The sequence below is a fragment of the Pantherophis guttatus genome, chromosome 1 (genome assembly GCF_059756535.1).
Source record: "Pantherophis guttatus breed Tessera chromosome 1, ASM5975653v1, whole genome shotgun sequence".
In the NCBI taxonomy this organism is placed as follows: Eukaryota; Metazoa; Chordata; class Lepidosauria; order Squamata; family Colubridae; genus Pantherophis; species Pantherophis guttatus.
The window spans coordinates 47,086,931-47,101,940 of NC_142063.1; the positions used below are offsets into that span (position 1 = coordinate 47,086,931).

The 15,010-nt window shown below is 37.6% G+C and overlaps 1 protein-coding gene across 3 annotated transcripts in view; it reads left to right on the plus strand.

Annotated features, from left to right (window-relative positions):
• EFCAB11 (EF-hand calcium binding domain 11) overlaps nt 1-14,408 on the plus strand; it is a 42,974-nt gene extending 28,566 nt beyond the window's left edge. For 2 of the 3 annotated variants that reach the window (XR_004591516.3, XM_034418306.3), the window contains one exon: nt 14,028-14,408. Coding sequence is in view for 2 of the 3 variants with exons in the window: in XM_034418306.3 (XP_034274197.2) it covers nt 14,028-14,121 (94 nt within the window). In the remaining variant the exon portion in view is untranslated. Of the gene's footprint in view, nt 1-4,494; nt 4,646-14,027 lie in introns of those variants that run through there. The other variant, XM_087873046.1, reaches the window with a different exon arrangement.
• Nucleotides 14,409-15,010: the final 602 nt, after the last annotated feature.

Here is a 15,010-nt window from a genome sequence, read left to right on the forward strand (position 1 = left end):
GTATGAAGGCTATTGCTTAACGCATTGTAAGCCACCCTGAGTCTCCGGAGAAGGGTGGCATATAAATCAAATTAAAAAAAAAAACCCCAATACAAATCTGAAATGCAAAGGACTATTAATTTTTTTATGAATGGCTGCTAGATTAGTAATAGCAAAATATTGGAAACATCTAGAAGGGGCATATAAGAAAAATTGGTATGATAACGTATGGTCTAGTGTGATAATGGAAAAATTAACATATAAATTGAAAGATGAAGAAAATAATGGAGAAAAATACTTTTTTCTGTATGATATGATTTTATAAAATACTCTGATAATGACAATAATAATTAACCACCTATTTCTCTCACATTATGAGAAACTATGAAATATATAAATATTGTAAATTGAAAGTATTTGTGTGTGTATTATTGATTATTCTTGCGTTGATGTTAAAATGTATTGCATTTGTGGAAGTTTTGTTTGTACAGTTATAAATATTTCACATGGTTTTACATTAGCATAAAATTGCTATAAATTTAATGTTTCACTTTATAAATTCTGTAGGTGTGTGTGTGTTCTACTTAGCATCAATAGTAGGCATTTTCACAGGGAGTACATGAGTTTTTAGCAGTGAGCAAGATATTCAGGTTTTAAACTGATATTCATAACTACTGGAGCAGTTTGTAGTGAAAAAAGATATTGCCAATATCTTCCTGTGAAAAGTTATATTTTTAAACGATCTAAATTTGTTTTAAATAACAGCAGTTGAATGAAAGATAGGATTTACCAGGGGTCTCCAACCTTGGCAACTTTAAAACTTGTGGATTTCAACTCCCAGAATTCCTCAGCCAGCTTTTCTGGCTGAGGTATTCTGGGAGTTGAAATCCACAAGTCTTAAAGTTGCCAAGGTTGGAGAACCCTGGGATACACAGTATATAAATAAACATTCTTAGTTAAGGTTTACAATTACTAGTTTCTCATAATAAAATCCCCACCAGTTTCACTGAAAGAAATTTGTTCTTTCAAATGGTTTAACTGAAACCAAGCGAAAATGAACTTATATGTTCACAAATAGCTACTGTATTTTTCGGAGTATAAGACGCACTTTCCCCCCCCTTAAAAGTGGGTGAAAATTTAGGTGCACCTTATAGACAGAATATGGGCTTTTTGGGTTCCCAAGCCTTCCACTCGTCATGTTTTCACCCTCCCCGGCCCCCAGAAGCACTCTGCAGGCCAAAAGTGGGTGCGTTTTTGCGAAAACGGGCCCATTTTTGCCAAAAATGGGCCATGCGGAGCATTGCAGAGTGCTTCTGGGGGCCTGGGTGGGCGAAAACGCAACGCGCAGAGGCCAAAAACTATTTTTTCTTATTTTGGACCTGTAAATTTAGATGCGTCTTATAGTCCGGTGCATCTTATAGTCCAAAAAAATATGGTAATTCATGTAGAATTAATACACTATCAATAATCATAGAATAATAGGGTTGGATCTTGGAGATCTTCTTGTCCAATCCTGTGTCCAGTGCAGGAGTCTTCATACCATCTCAGACAAATAGTTGTCTAATTTTTTTCTTGAAAACCTCCAGCAATGGAGCACCCACAACTCTGGGAATCTCACTGTTAAGAAATTCCTCCTTATTTCTAGGTTGGGCCTTCCTCAGATAAGCTTCCAATTATTGCTGCTTATTCTACCCTCAGGTGTTATGGAGAACAAATCCATGCCTTCTTCTCTGTGACATCCCTTCAAATATTAGAAGACTGCTATCATGTCTTCCCTCAGTTGCTCCTCTGTACTCTTTCTAGGGCCTCAGCATCATTTTGTATTATGGTGACCAGAACTGGACACAGTATTCTAAATGTAACCTCAGTAGCACAGTATAAAGTACTGTTATCACTTCCCTTAATTTTGATATTATCCTTGGGTTGATGCAGCCCATAGTCTGCTAAGACTGTTTTGTAAAGCTGAATATTTCAATGAGCACAACTACAAAAAGGTATCCAGAGAAATCCTAAATCTTATTAAGTGATTTAGATTTTTGTGAGAGAGTGCCCAGAATATCCATTGCTTTCTAATAAAATTAATGGAATTTGAAAAAACTTGAATGGATATGCTTTTTTTTTTAATAGAGCAAAAGCATCCATAAATTTGTATTTGTCTCTATTAATGCTGTATTGAGAACAAAGCTGACATAATTTAATCAGTAGTTAAGCAGATGTTGAAAGTGTAGATTAATATAGTACAATTTCAGTTTTCTGATTTGTAGCTGTGTAGCACATTTTTCTGTTAATAAACATTAGAGCACATCAGTGTTTTTAAAAGCTTCATATTTTATGCAATTGCATATGCTGAATATAAAGTTCTGTTGCTCCATCTGTTCTTTCTAAGAGGGCAGCTATGATAGCAATCTATATCTATCTAGCTGTTTGAAACCTTTTAAGTGAGTTTTTATACTTACAGTTTATACTTATATTTACAGCTAAGGGGACTCACTCATTGAGGGAAGAAAATAATATACTCTAAGAAAATCTAGATGTGAACATATCTATTTTGACCTCCTAAGTATTGGTTTTTGTTAATGACTATAAATGTGTCATGGCTCCATTGGAGCCTGAGTCAGTGGAGGAGGATGAGCCAGAGCAGCGGCCGATGGAGTTGAGGGGACGGCCTTGTTGGCTCCAGAGGAACGCGGGGAGGAGCAGGACGAGTCATCCCCTGGTCCCTCGGACCTGGGACTGCTTGCCAGCAAGGAAGAATGGGGGCAGGACAACCGAGAGAGAGGGGAAGAAAGGGGAGGCAGTGGAGATGAGGAGTGATGGAGCTCAGGCAAGGACTGCCTCCTGATCCCCGAGTATGGAGAGTGGAGAGGAGGCGGGAACAGCGCAGGCCGACCCAACTACTAGGGAGGAGAGTACAAGGCACACCTGGGGACTGAGACTTAAGGAGTCGCTGTAGGGAGGGGTGCTTGTTGGGAACAAGCGCTGAATTCATGGAGTTTTATGTACCATTGCCGACATCGAGTCTGTGGACTCATTGCCTTGTTCCTTTGCTTTGTTGTACTTATTGCCTTGTTCCCTTGCCTTGCTGGACTTCTTGCCTTAAAGCTGTTGTTGCCTTGAAACTGTTGTGCTAACAGCGTTTTGCTGGACTACTCGCAGCCAGAGGCTTGCTGGAGGTGTGTGTGTGAGCGCTTTGCTCCGGGACTTGCCATAAATGTGGGAGCATTTGGGGAAAAGTTGGAGAAATAAAGGGGAGTTCGAGCTATCAGCTGGCTGTGTTGCCTCTGTGCCTTGCCCTGGGTCATCACAAAATGTAGCATTTTGTTTTATAAAATATATTTATATAGCTTGATTCTAATATTCATTGTATCAACAAATGTAAGAAGGAATGTAATTTTCTACCCAGTGTTATATTCTTTGTTGGCAGTTTCCTAGGATCAATGTTTAAAGCAATAATTTAGTGTAATTAATAGTATCACTTCCACAGGAGTAGTTGATCTTACAAATCATTAACATTAGAAGAGGTGGGAACCAGGATGCAAGAAAATTCAGTATAGTAACCCTTTTCTGCTTTGAATATCCACAGGATAATGTAGTGCAGGATGTCAAACTGGTGGCCTGTGGGCCGGATGTGTCACACGCAGGCCCCGCCCACCCCGGCTCTGCAAAAGCAAAAAACGTGATATGTGAAACGATTGAGTTTGACACCTGTGATGTAGTGGCAAGATTGCTTTTACAAGAATTAGAGAACCATATTATCTTATCATTTTGGAGTTAAGTTGGTCCTCCAGTACATTCACTTAACAACCACCCAATCACCACCACAAAAGTTGTAAAATTGGATTGGTCTTTATGATATATGACTGTTATGGGCAGGCTCCATTAAGGTCATAGGTCTACCTGTAATTTAATAGAAGGCTTATATGCATATGAGTGTCTATATAAAACTGTTTATGAATATTGCAACCATCAATGAGAGTTTTCTTACTTCCTTGTTTTTATTTAAACTGATTGCCCAGAAATAATAAAATATTGCTTTCATTAATCACATTATTTGAATATGGATCCTATTACATAAAAGAAATAAAGAATTTCCAATAAAAAGTAACCACTTCTATTTAAGGCTATTTAAAGAGCCTTGGTGGCGCAGCGGACTAAACTGCTATTAAAGTAGCACTTAGCTGCCAATTGCCTGCAATTACTACGAGTTCAATTCTCACCAGGCTCAAGGTTGACTCAGCCTTCCATCCTTTCGAGCTAGGTAAAATGAGGACCCGGTTTGTGGGGGCAATAAACTGACTTTGTATAAAATAGAACACTGCTTAGGGGGCCCCAAAAAGCCCTACTAAGCAGGTATATACAAAAGTATGAAGGCTATTGCTTAATGCATTGTAAGTCGCCCTGAGTCTCTGGAGAAGGGTGGCATATAAATTGAACTAATAAATAAATAAATCTTTGAACCCTTTTCTTCAGTACAATATATTGTCTTTCTTATTTAATCCCATCACTTTAAATTAGTTTGCCATTGAAAAACTGGAGAGCACTTCAGACTATTTTAGAGAGTAAGTATCTACAGATCTTGATGATATTATTGCAACTAAAATGCTTCCTTGATAGTTTTGTTTCTCAAAATAACGGGTATGATTGTCATTAGGTCTATACTACATTATTCTAAAAACCATAGCAATCTTTTCCGTAACTGTTCCACGTTTGTTAAGTATTTATTTAGTTTTCTTTACATGTATTTTTAAAAGTGAAATTAATACTCATGTATCTGAGTAAATTGCAGAGCACTGCAGGAAGCTCATCAACAAAGGTACAAGTATTAGAAATAAATAGCAGTGGCTAATTTATTAGACAAAAAGACAGATTACTGAAAAAGCTGCCATCCTTGAAACATCAGTTGGTGGGTCATTTCATCCCCAAGCATCACTCTTTGTACAAAGTGTTCAGTCAGTTTGACAATTCAGTAGTCCTGCAATAATAGCTTCCAGTTGAAACTTATAAAAAGATGCGTTTTATAATCTCTCACTCTGTGTGTGTATGTGTGTGTATATATGTGTCAGTGGTGGGTTTGTACCGGTTCGCCCCGGTTCAGGCAAACTAGTAGCGGTAGCGGCGCAGAAGTGCTGGGTGCAAGAAAAGTGGGCACGCACACGCGCTCACAATTCCGAACCAGTAGCGAAGGTAAGTGAAACCCACTACTGGTGTGTGCGTGGGTGGGTGGGTGTATATCTATGTATATATGTATGTGTGTATGTATATGTACACACACACACACACACACACACACACACACACACACACACGGGCCCTGCTGGCATATGGTTAGAATGCAGTATTGCATGCTAACTCTATCCACAGCCTGGAATTCGATCCTGACAGGGCACAAGGTTGACTCAGCCTTCCATCCTTAAGGTCAGTAAAACGAGGACCCGGTTATTGGGGACAATGACATTGAAACCTCTCAGTGCTGTAAAGCATTATGGAGTAATATATTAATCTAAGTGCTATTGCTATATGTCTGTCATAAATATTACTATAAAATTATAAGCTGGTATTTTCCCCAACTTCTATTTAGTGTTAAACATTGTTATACTAACAACTCCCATAATCCTGGTATTAAAATGATCTTTTATGGCATTCTTCTCTTCTGCTTGGCTTTCATTCTCTTCCTGGCATGCTTAAAAGGCTTAAACAAAGGATAAAACATGAGGGTGGTCAATGAGTGACAATAAATATCTGACAACATACGTTCTCCAAAAAGAAACATTAGTATTTAAATTGTATAATAGTTATTTTGGCATGCTATTCCAATATTGTGGCATGCCATCCGAATTCTAATATTGTTGGCATTGAACTTTTTAACCTTCAGGCAGTGATTTAAGATTTATCCTGTTTTTAAAGCACTCATTAAAGTGGTGCACCTACAGATCTGGCATTATTTTCCCCCATTTCAAAAGCTTTTAAGCCGTTTATTTTATTTTTAGAAGCTTTTATTGAATTATTTATGTAATTCAATATAAATTGATGGTTTTTAAAGTTTATCATAAACTGCTTTTAATTGTTCCCATTTGGGACCTGTTTTTCAATGTACCCGGATGACTGGTACAGGGCTTTCTAAATAAATAATAAAATAAATAATACATAGCTATAAGAGGCATTGTCAGTAAAAGAGGCATGAGGGTGTGGGAATAAGTGTGCAGAAAACAAAACATGACTGGAAAGCCCTGTGGGTTCCTATGATTTGTTATAAATTCATTACCACTTCAGTTCTTGTTTATACTTTTATTAAGAATATTAAAGTAAGTAAGCAAGAATGGCTTTGCGTTCTTAGTTATTTGCACTACATTCTGTTGTGAGTTCTTCCCTTTTGGCCTTAAGTATTTAAACAAAGTAAGCTATTTGCCTTTTAAATTGCAGAGTGATAAGATTTTTTTCTTTAATCAAGATTTCATCCCAAAGAATCTCCATCTCTCTCTCTTCTCTCTCTCTCTCTCTTTTCTCTCTCTCTCTCTCCTCTCTCTCCATCTCTTCCTTCTCTCTCCATCTCTGTCTCTCTCTGCCTATGTGTGTGTGTGTGTGTGTGTGTGTGTGTGAAGATTCTCAGTCATCCAGGTAGAGTGCTTTTCAGGAATTGCTGTGCTGAAGAATTGTGTTAAAAAGGTTCTTAAAAAGTGGTAAATAGTTTGGGACCTTCTCAGATTCAATAGAAACACTGAATTCTTGAGTTCTTTTATTTTTTTTAATTATTTTATTAAGGCTTATATACCATTTAAATTAAAAGTGTCTCTGAGTGGCTGTATATTCTTCATTACATTAGTAGGATTAAAATATAGTTAAATATTGGAAGCTTCAGGCAGTACAATTGAACTTCATCTGTTATTTACACTGACCACCAGTTTGTTTTGACTACATGTTCCAAAGGCCAACAAGACCCTTGATAGAATTGTCTGCTAATGCCTTGGGAAACATTCTTCAGAAATTAAGCAAATCTATCAGATTTTGGGGTAGATCAGAAGAAAGGGTCCATCTTTCCTGTGTATGTGAAAAACAGCATGAGTTTTCCTGAAAATTATAGGCACCTCTACAGCTCTACCAAGGAATGGAAAACAGTAATAATATTGAAATATGGCAAGCCATCAGTTGAGTGTCTCTCATTAATCAACACTATTGCATTATTTGTTTATTCTTTGCTGATAGTTCAAAGGGATAATCAATATTTGCTGATGATATAATAACAATAGCCGGCAAAATGTATCATTTTATCAAGTAAAAAAAAGATTGCACATTTATCAGCCTTTTCATCTGGTTGAAAAGACCAGTGGAAATAGATTAGATGACCTTTTAAAATTCTCTTCTTCCTTAACATTCCATGAAATAGTTGTATTATAATGCCAAATGGCACAATGTAATTTTACAATACTGCTACTTATAGTTTTAAGATTCTGAAAATCTCTTTCAGGAACAAAGGAACATTTTAAATTTTTATCCATGGACTAATATTACTAGTTAAAAATCTCAGGGAAGTCAACATGCTGCCTAGCGCAAGATGACAACAGCCATTTGTCTGCATCATGTCCAAAGGTAGTCTCAGCACAGAAGTTTGTCATAGCCAATGGGTCTCCATAGACCATCCGTGCACTGATCTAATAACATAGTCCTTGCAATATTTTATTCTGCCTGAATACGTGATTGCTGCTCCATGGATGAACTTGCAATCATGGCATGACTGAGAGAAGATATAAAAGTAATTTTCTTCTGTTTTCAACTAACCATGATTTTTTATATGGAAATAAGGTCAAACTGTGACCTGTTTACCATGTTTGATCCAAACAATCCCATTTCAAGCGGTGGTTTATAATTTTGTCTTAATAATTGAGATTCAGAAGAGAAGAAGATGCTTCCAGTAGGTATGACTAAGAACATGATGTGAAGGAAGAGCTGACTCATGTGTCTTATTTGTTTACTTTGATAATTGTCTATGTCAGAGGTTTTCAAACTTGGCAGCTTTAAGACTTGTGGACTTCAACTCCCAGAATTCTCCAGCCAGCTATGCTGGAGTTGAAGTCCACAAGTCTTAAAGCTGCCAAGTTTGAGGACCCCTGGTCTTATATTATTCTCCTAGCCGAAGAATAACAAGGCAATAAAACCCCCCAACAAAAATTTAAAAAGCATGAGTAAAAAAAGCTGTCAAATAAGTATAAATAAAAGATTTCATCATATACATTAGTAAGACAGACTGAGAAGCATAATATTATTAGAGAGAGAAGGTTGCAGTTTGAATAAATAAATTTTAGCCTTTGTTAAACAGGCCCATGAAGATGCAGATCAAACTGTTTGTGGGAGAAAATTCCAGAGCCATCTGGGACACCCTCTGCCTTGGCAGCCTCCCTCAGGGATGACCTACACGGCAGTCCTTTAGCTAAATGTCACAGTTCCAAGGTACAGCAGGACTTGTTCCTTGAACAGGGTTAATACATTGCTTTGAATTCAACTTGGAAATCTACTGGGAACTAGTCCAGGATGAGTGTCAGATGCTCCCTTCTGGAAACACCTAGCCTGATCATTGTAATTTGGATTTTTTGGTAATGTTTGCATTTCCTTCAGGAGCCTCCACAGTAAGATTATAATTATCAAAGAGGCGGAAACCAACATGTGAGAAATGGAGGCCAAATTCGACCTCTCTAAAAGAATTGATAGATCATATACCATTACTCCCCTGCTACTATGCTGGCCTAGCAATGCAAGGACAGAACGAGACAAATTCAGAACCACTCCCAAATTGCAAACCTATCATTTCAGGGAAAACATGTTCTCCTCTAAAATATTTCCCCAACCACTAAACCTTCTGACCTGTCGGAATTCAGCTTTAATTCTTCTTTAAAGCTCAGGTTTAATTTCACCAACGTCAGCCCTTCAAGGCAGGCCAAGTCAGGAAATAGACATTGCAAGAAATATGTCTACTTTATTGACATAGACTATAATAACAGAAAGCTGAAAGCCTGGCAGCATTTTCTGTCCCTCCTCTTTATACCAAAGAGAGTCAAAGCAGTGAACACAATCTTGAATTTCTTTCTCAACTTTCCTGTTTTACCAGACTAAGCTCATGTTTGCTACATATTTTCTCCAAGTTAATCTCTGTACTCCTCTTATATCAAGCCCATTATCCAGTCCAAGCAGAAATAAATCGAGGAGTTTGACACACTCGGTGATGAAGGGAAGGCAAACTAAATTTGTCATCAGTATAAGCATTCAGTGTCTTCATACAAATGTTAAATAGAATGGGGGACACAATTAGCAGGAAATATAAGTTTTGTGATCATTATGTTACAACATAGAGGAAGGGTACAAAATGGATCCTACTGCCAGTAATGTTAATTTCACTCTAAAACATAGCAACCCTTAGATGCAATGGTGCTTGTTCTATCCAGCAAATGAAAACAACCAAAATGATGGTTGCAGGCTGAATATGTTCCCTACTATACAGATCAGCTGCAACTGTGCAGGGAGGAAATTATAGTTTGAATTCTCCAGTTTCTCCAAATAGGGCTGGGGAAGATTCATGCTTAAAACTGCTTTCATCTGACAATACTGGACTTGGTAATCAATGATCTGACTTGGTGGTAGGCAAATTCTGTGATCCATTCTGTATGCATAAAATACTCTTGCTCTGTTTCTGCCAATTCCTGTCACCTGACTCAGATTTCCAGGTACCAGTAAATTATCCGGTAGATCAGCAGCTAAAGAAATATCTCAAATATCCAAAACATTATCTGGAAATAGAGCACTGAAAACTGACTGAAATAATATGTTGCGTTAGAAATGGAGTTATTAATTGGAGGCGGCACAATTGCAACATTTATAATATATGCATTTTAATTAATCAAGAAACTGGAAAGAGCCTATCAAAAGTAATTCTTTATGCTGTTTAGACAATACACTGAGATTTTAAAATTCCAGTTGGAGAGGTGGCTTTATGCAGCCAGGGAGGGTGGGAAGTGTTTCAGGATGCTTTAATTACCTAATATAATAAGAGAGTAATTTATGTTCTGCATTGAGTTAAGTTGTGTACTAATTACATCTACCATTCTAGTAAAAGATTAGCCTTAGGTGCTGAATGGCACAAAATAAATAGTTTTTAAAATTACTAGGAAAATTTGATGAATAATAAACAGCAGTTATTCTAGTCTATTGATTTGTATTTACTGAATCAAAGAGATAAATATTTCTCCTACTTCAAAGATACATTTAAATGAAACATGTCATTTTCATCATAGTTATTCATTTGAACTAGTTAATACTTGAAAACTCACACATTCAGATTATTTATTTATTTATATTTTATTCAATTTATCTGGCTGTTTGAAGCACATACTGTGTGTGATGAATACAGTTACAAACATCAGCATAATAGTTCAGAATGAAAAATAAAGATACACAGCAACAACAAAATAATTGGTTTCACAGTCAACAATGAGCAAAGTAGAGCAGCTTACAAGGTGAACAATTGTAATTGTTAATTCTTGAAGACACATTCTGATCATGCATTATTTTTATTTAACAATATTGTGTAGCCTGTGCTAGATCAATACAAAATTCCATCTAGTCCTGCATTATGTTTCTAATAATTAGTAAGACATAGCCTTAACAGGACTTTGCTATGTTAGAGATAATATACAGGTGAAACTCGAAAAATTAGAATATCATGCAAAAGTTCATTTATTTCAGTAAGGCAACCATCATAGATAGCCATTTGTAGCTTGCTTTTCTATGAATGTACCTAATGGTTGGGAAATGAAACTTCTAAAGCACTATGAGAATGAACTCCATTCTTGCGATCCTTTGGAAGCCTCATCCCCCAAATTGCATGATTTGGGAAATGAGACTTTCAAAGTTTGTGAAAATGGGACACTGACTTAGAGACTGATGTGAGGCAGTCTTGGTAAGAAGGTCTGGTGTGCTCAGAAGCTGCCTCGCATAGGCTGTGTATGCCTGTTGGCAGGTGAAGGTAAATGGGGCACAGATCCTGTGGAACACAGGGCAATTGGGGCATTGTAGAAAGGTGCTGACGGGATGGGGTATGGTGTGACACTTGAGGCAGCAGTTCTATGTGGCAGTGGCCCTGGAGATGAAGTACAGGCTGGCTGAGATTGCTGAAGGCTCTGGGCCTCTACTTCCAGCCCAGCCCCAGCACTGCTGCCGACAACAAGTGCCATGGTGCAGGACCACCAAATGTTGTAGATGGGGGCAGCGAGTAGATAGGCGGGTGGTAGAGTTGCAGTGCCCCTATAGTTATAGGTGAAGGCAGGATGCCAAGCAACTGACTTTTGATTACGTGACTGCAGGGGCGCTGCAATGGCCATAATTTCTGGCATTGTTCATCAGTTCATTTTTTTCAGCACTATAATTTTAAATGGTAACTGAACGAATGGTCATAACTTGAGGATTACTTGTACAGAAGAAAACTGTAAATATTATTTTTATTGTTTTAAAAAAGGAATATACTTGAAATCAAGTAACTGACAGTAGTGTTGCTTTTCTGCTTATAGTATGGCACACCAAAAAACATAAATATCAGAATTGGAGTCTCTATTGGTTCTATTTTCTGTGCTGCTGCTGATCTATTTTGACTTTTACTGTCAATATAGCAATTAAAAATTATAGTAGAAAATAATCAAATAATTGGTAGAGAAAAACTGTGGAAAACTGGAAAACTGTGACCATTCTAGACCAAGTCAAAAAACACTAGAGAATTCCTGGAAGCCTGGCACGCTGACATATCAGTTATCAACTGGCACATAGAGATAAATAGCATCTACATAGCATTCAAGGGAGATAATCAATAAGCCAAAAAAGGAACAAAAAGACCAAAGCACACTCTATTAGTGATCAACACCCAGATGACCAGAGATTAACACCAAGATTAATATCAAACCAGCAATCAAGCAGTAAACAATATCCCAATCAAGGATCTGCCAAACAAGCTAACAGTAAGCAGCTCAACCAAAGAATCCCCCAAGACCACTCCCACCAACCCTGACAGGGCAAGCCATTAGGATATAAATTGAGACCAAACCCCACTCCCTACCAGCGCTGATGATGTTGCCTAGTTTGAGTAATGAAACATCTGCAAGAAAACAACCAAAGAGTTGTTTTCAGAGAGCACCAAAGACCCCTCATAGTCAAATAATTTATATTTAACAATGTGTCATCTTTATTTTATGAATGTATCATTGACCCTTAGTTCACTGCAAAGATTGTTTGGAGGCGGGAGAAACTTCTAATGCAATTTACTAATTCCCTGCATGGATTGCTCCTGTGACTATGTAGGACACGAGTGTCAAACTCAAGGCCTGCGGGGTCATCCTGGAAACAGCAAAGAACCAGCCCGCAGTACTTCTGGCAGTGAAATGGAGCTTGGGAGGGCCGCGTGCAGCCGCCCCAAGCTCCATTTTCACTGGCAGAGGGCTGCAGGAGGCTATTATGGCCGAAAATGAGCTTGGGAGCCTGTTTTCACTGGCAGAGTGCTTGGGCTGCCACATGCACCCTGACACAAGTGACATCAAGCTGGCTATACCCACCCTGGCCACACCCACCCCAGCCTGTGAGGTCAAACACAATCCTGATGCGGTCCTCAATGAAATCGAGTTTGATACCCCTGAGGTAGGATAAATGTTGAGGAAGGTAACAATTGCGAGAAAACAAGCAAGCAGTTAGACAAGGGGTCCTGAACTCATTGGTAGCTTCAGATTGCAATGAACATGCATTCAGTTTCTCAGATACTAAGATTGTTGGCCAAGCAGGAACAAAAATAGCCAGAGAAATGATTGAAGCCTGGGAAATGTGCCCTTTGTCAGTCAATAGGAGTGCTGATTTACCACCAGCTTACTAGGTACTTAGGAGTGGAGGGCAGGGTACACAAGGATATAACAACTAATGAGTTAATGGCCATCAACGCCCTAATTAACAATTAAAAGCACACACAACCAGGCAACATATAAATACAATGCATAAAACACTCCAGTGCATATATTCTGGAGAGAGAGAGAAGTTCTCTCAGGCTCCAGCATGAGCCTGAAAGCTTGGAAGAATAGATCTTTGGTTCCAGTGATCAGAATTGGATTGGATCTTGCAATAATATCCTGAGACACATATATTTATCTTCATTCATGAGTATTAAATATATTCGCCACCTTGAGTTTTTTTTTTTTTTTTTTTTTATTATTATTATTATTATTATTATTATTATTATTATTATTTTTAATTTGATTTATATGCCGCCCTTCTCCGGAGACTCAGGGCGGCTTACAATGCGCTAAGCAATAGCCTTCATTCTTTTGTATATTTATACAAAGTCAGCTTATTGCCCCCACAAACTGGGTCCTCATTTCACCTACCTTAGAAAGGATGGAAGGCTGAGTCAACCTTGAGCCTTGGCGAGATTCGAACCTGCAGTATTTGCAGGCAGCTGGTCTTAATAACCATCTTAATAACAGGGTGCCTTAGACCACTGTACTACCAAGTACCAATATTTATAAAAATATTAAAGGCAGAATTAAAAAAAATTAAAGAAACTCCTAAAGAAGCTTCCAAAGGCTGCATGAACAGACTTTGCTTTCAGATACCCAGTTTTTAGATATTTCTCTATAACTATCTATATACTGTACGAAGAGCTATATTTAAAAATTGCAAATGTTGTATGCATTGTCCTGAGTTTAGATAATACATTCATTACCTGAGCATTTGACAATGTACATAGCACACTATATTCTTAACACTATAGGATTCATAATTTTATGGGAAAGTATCCATTAGCTTGAATTGGAAATTCAGTTGTTTCCGTTCTGGAATAAATGCAAAGGCATACTGTGGACAAAAGGAAAGAGGAAGTTTTATTGTAAAAGTCCTTTTCCACATTTGAAGTGTTGACCTTAGATATTTGTCAATTAGATATTAGTCTTTGCCTTACAGAATCACATACTTTCATGCTATAAAATATAGAACTATTTCATTAATCAAAGTATGAAAATGTTTTTTTTCTTTTATAGGGAGGTTGATCAGGATTCTGATGGCCGGATTAGCTTCAATGAATTTGAATCAGCAATGAAGTACGGACAAGAAAATTTGTCTCAGCTTACCTGAAGTGCAATTTATTATAAACTTGCAAAAGAACTACAGTTTCCAAAAGCTGCAAAACATTTTGTCTTCAACATTAGCAAATCTGCCTAGGATCCGAGGAAACAAAGAAATCCTGTCCTTTCAAATTTCCATGACATGTATTGATTTTCTTTAATTACTTCTTTCATTTTGGTTCCTCTTCCTCAATATTTATGCAAAATTAATTGATACAGCTGATGAACTGCATGAACATGGAAAAGGAAAAACAATGAAAAATGGCTTAATTAAATGAAAAACACACTTTGCTTGAACACTTCATTCCCAGAGTTCTGTTATTTCCATTACAGGCTGATCACAATCTAGACAAACTAAATCCAGTTTTCCTATTCTGAGTTCAGATAATCTGGAAGTGGGATTGGTTCTGGTGTTCTGTAAAGAGGGAACAATGGGATTCAGAATGGACTTCTTTCCTGCAAAATCTGGACAACCAGTAGGATAATAGCAAAGAGATAAGAAAGCTCTTAGCTCGTTGTTGCTATCTACTGGTCATCCAGATTTTGTAGTCCAGATCTGGTAATCTTAGCTATAGCCTCTCAGAAGCAACTATTTGATCTGGGCCATTGCTATTTTAATTGAAAGAAATGTGAGGAGAAATTGCTTGGCTCTGGATGGATGGGTTGGTTGGTTGATTTTTATATTCAACAAGACAACCCTTTCGAACATAATACAATCATTACCTTTTCTGTGGCTGGAGATTTCACTTGAATTGCTAAAAGAGAACTGCAACAAGTGAAAAAAAGAACCTAGCTCAACCATGCCTGTAAGTCTAATGCACTATGGGCTGAATCAACATTGCATAACAGTATGAAAAGAATACGCTGTCCATGAAAAACCCTGCAGTTAGCAGGCCACC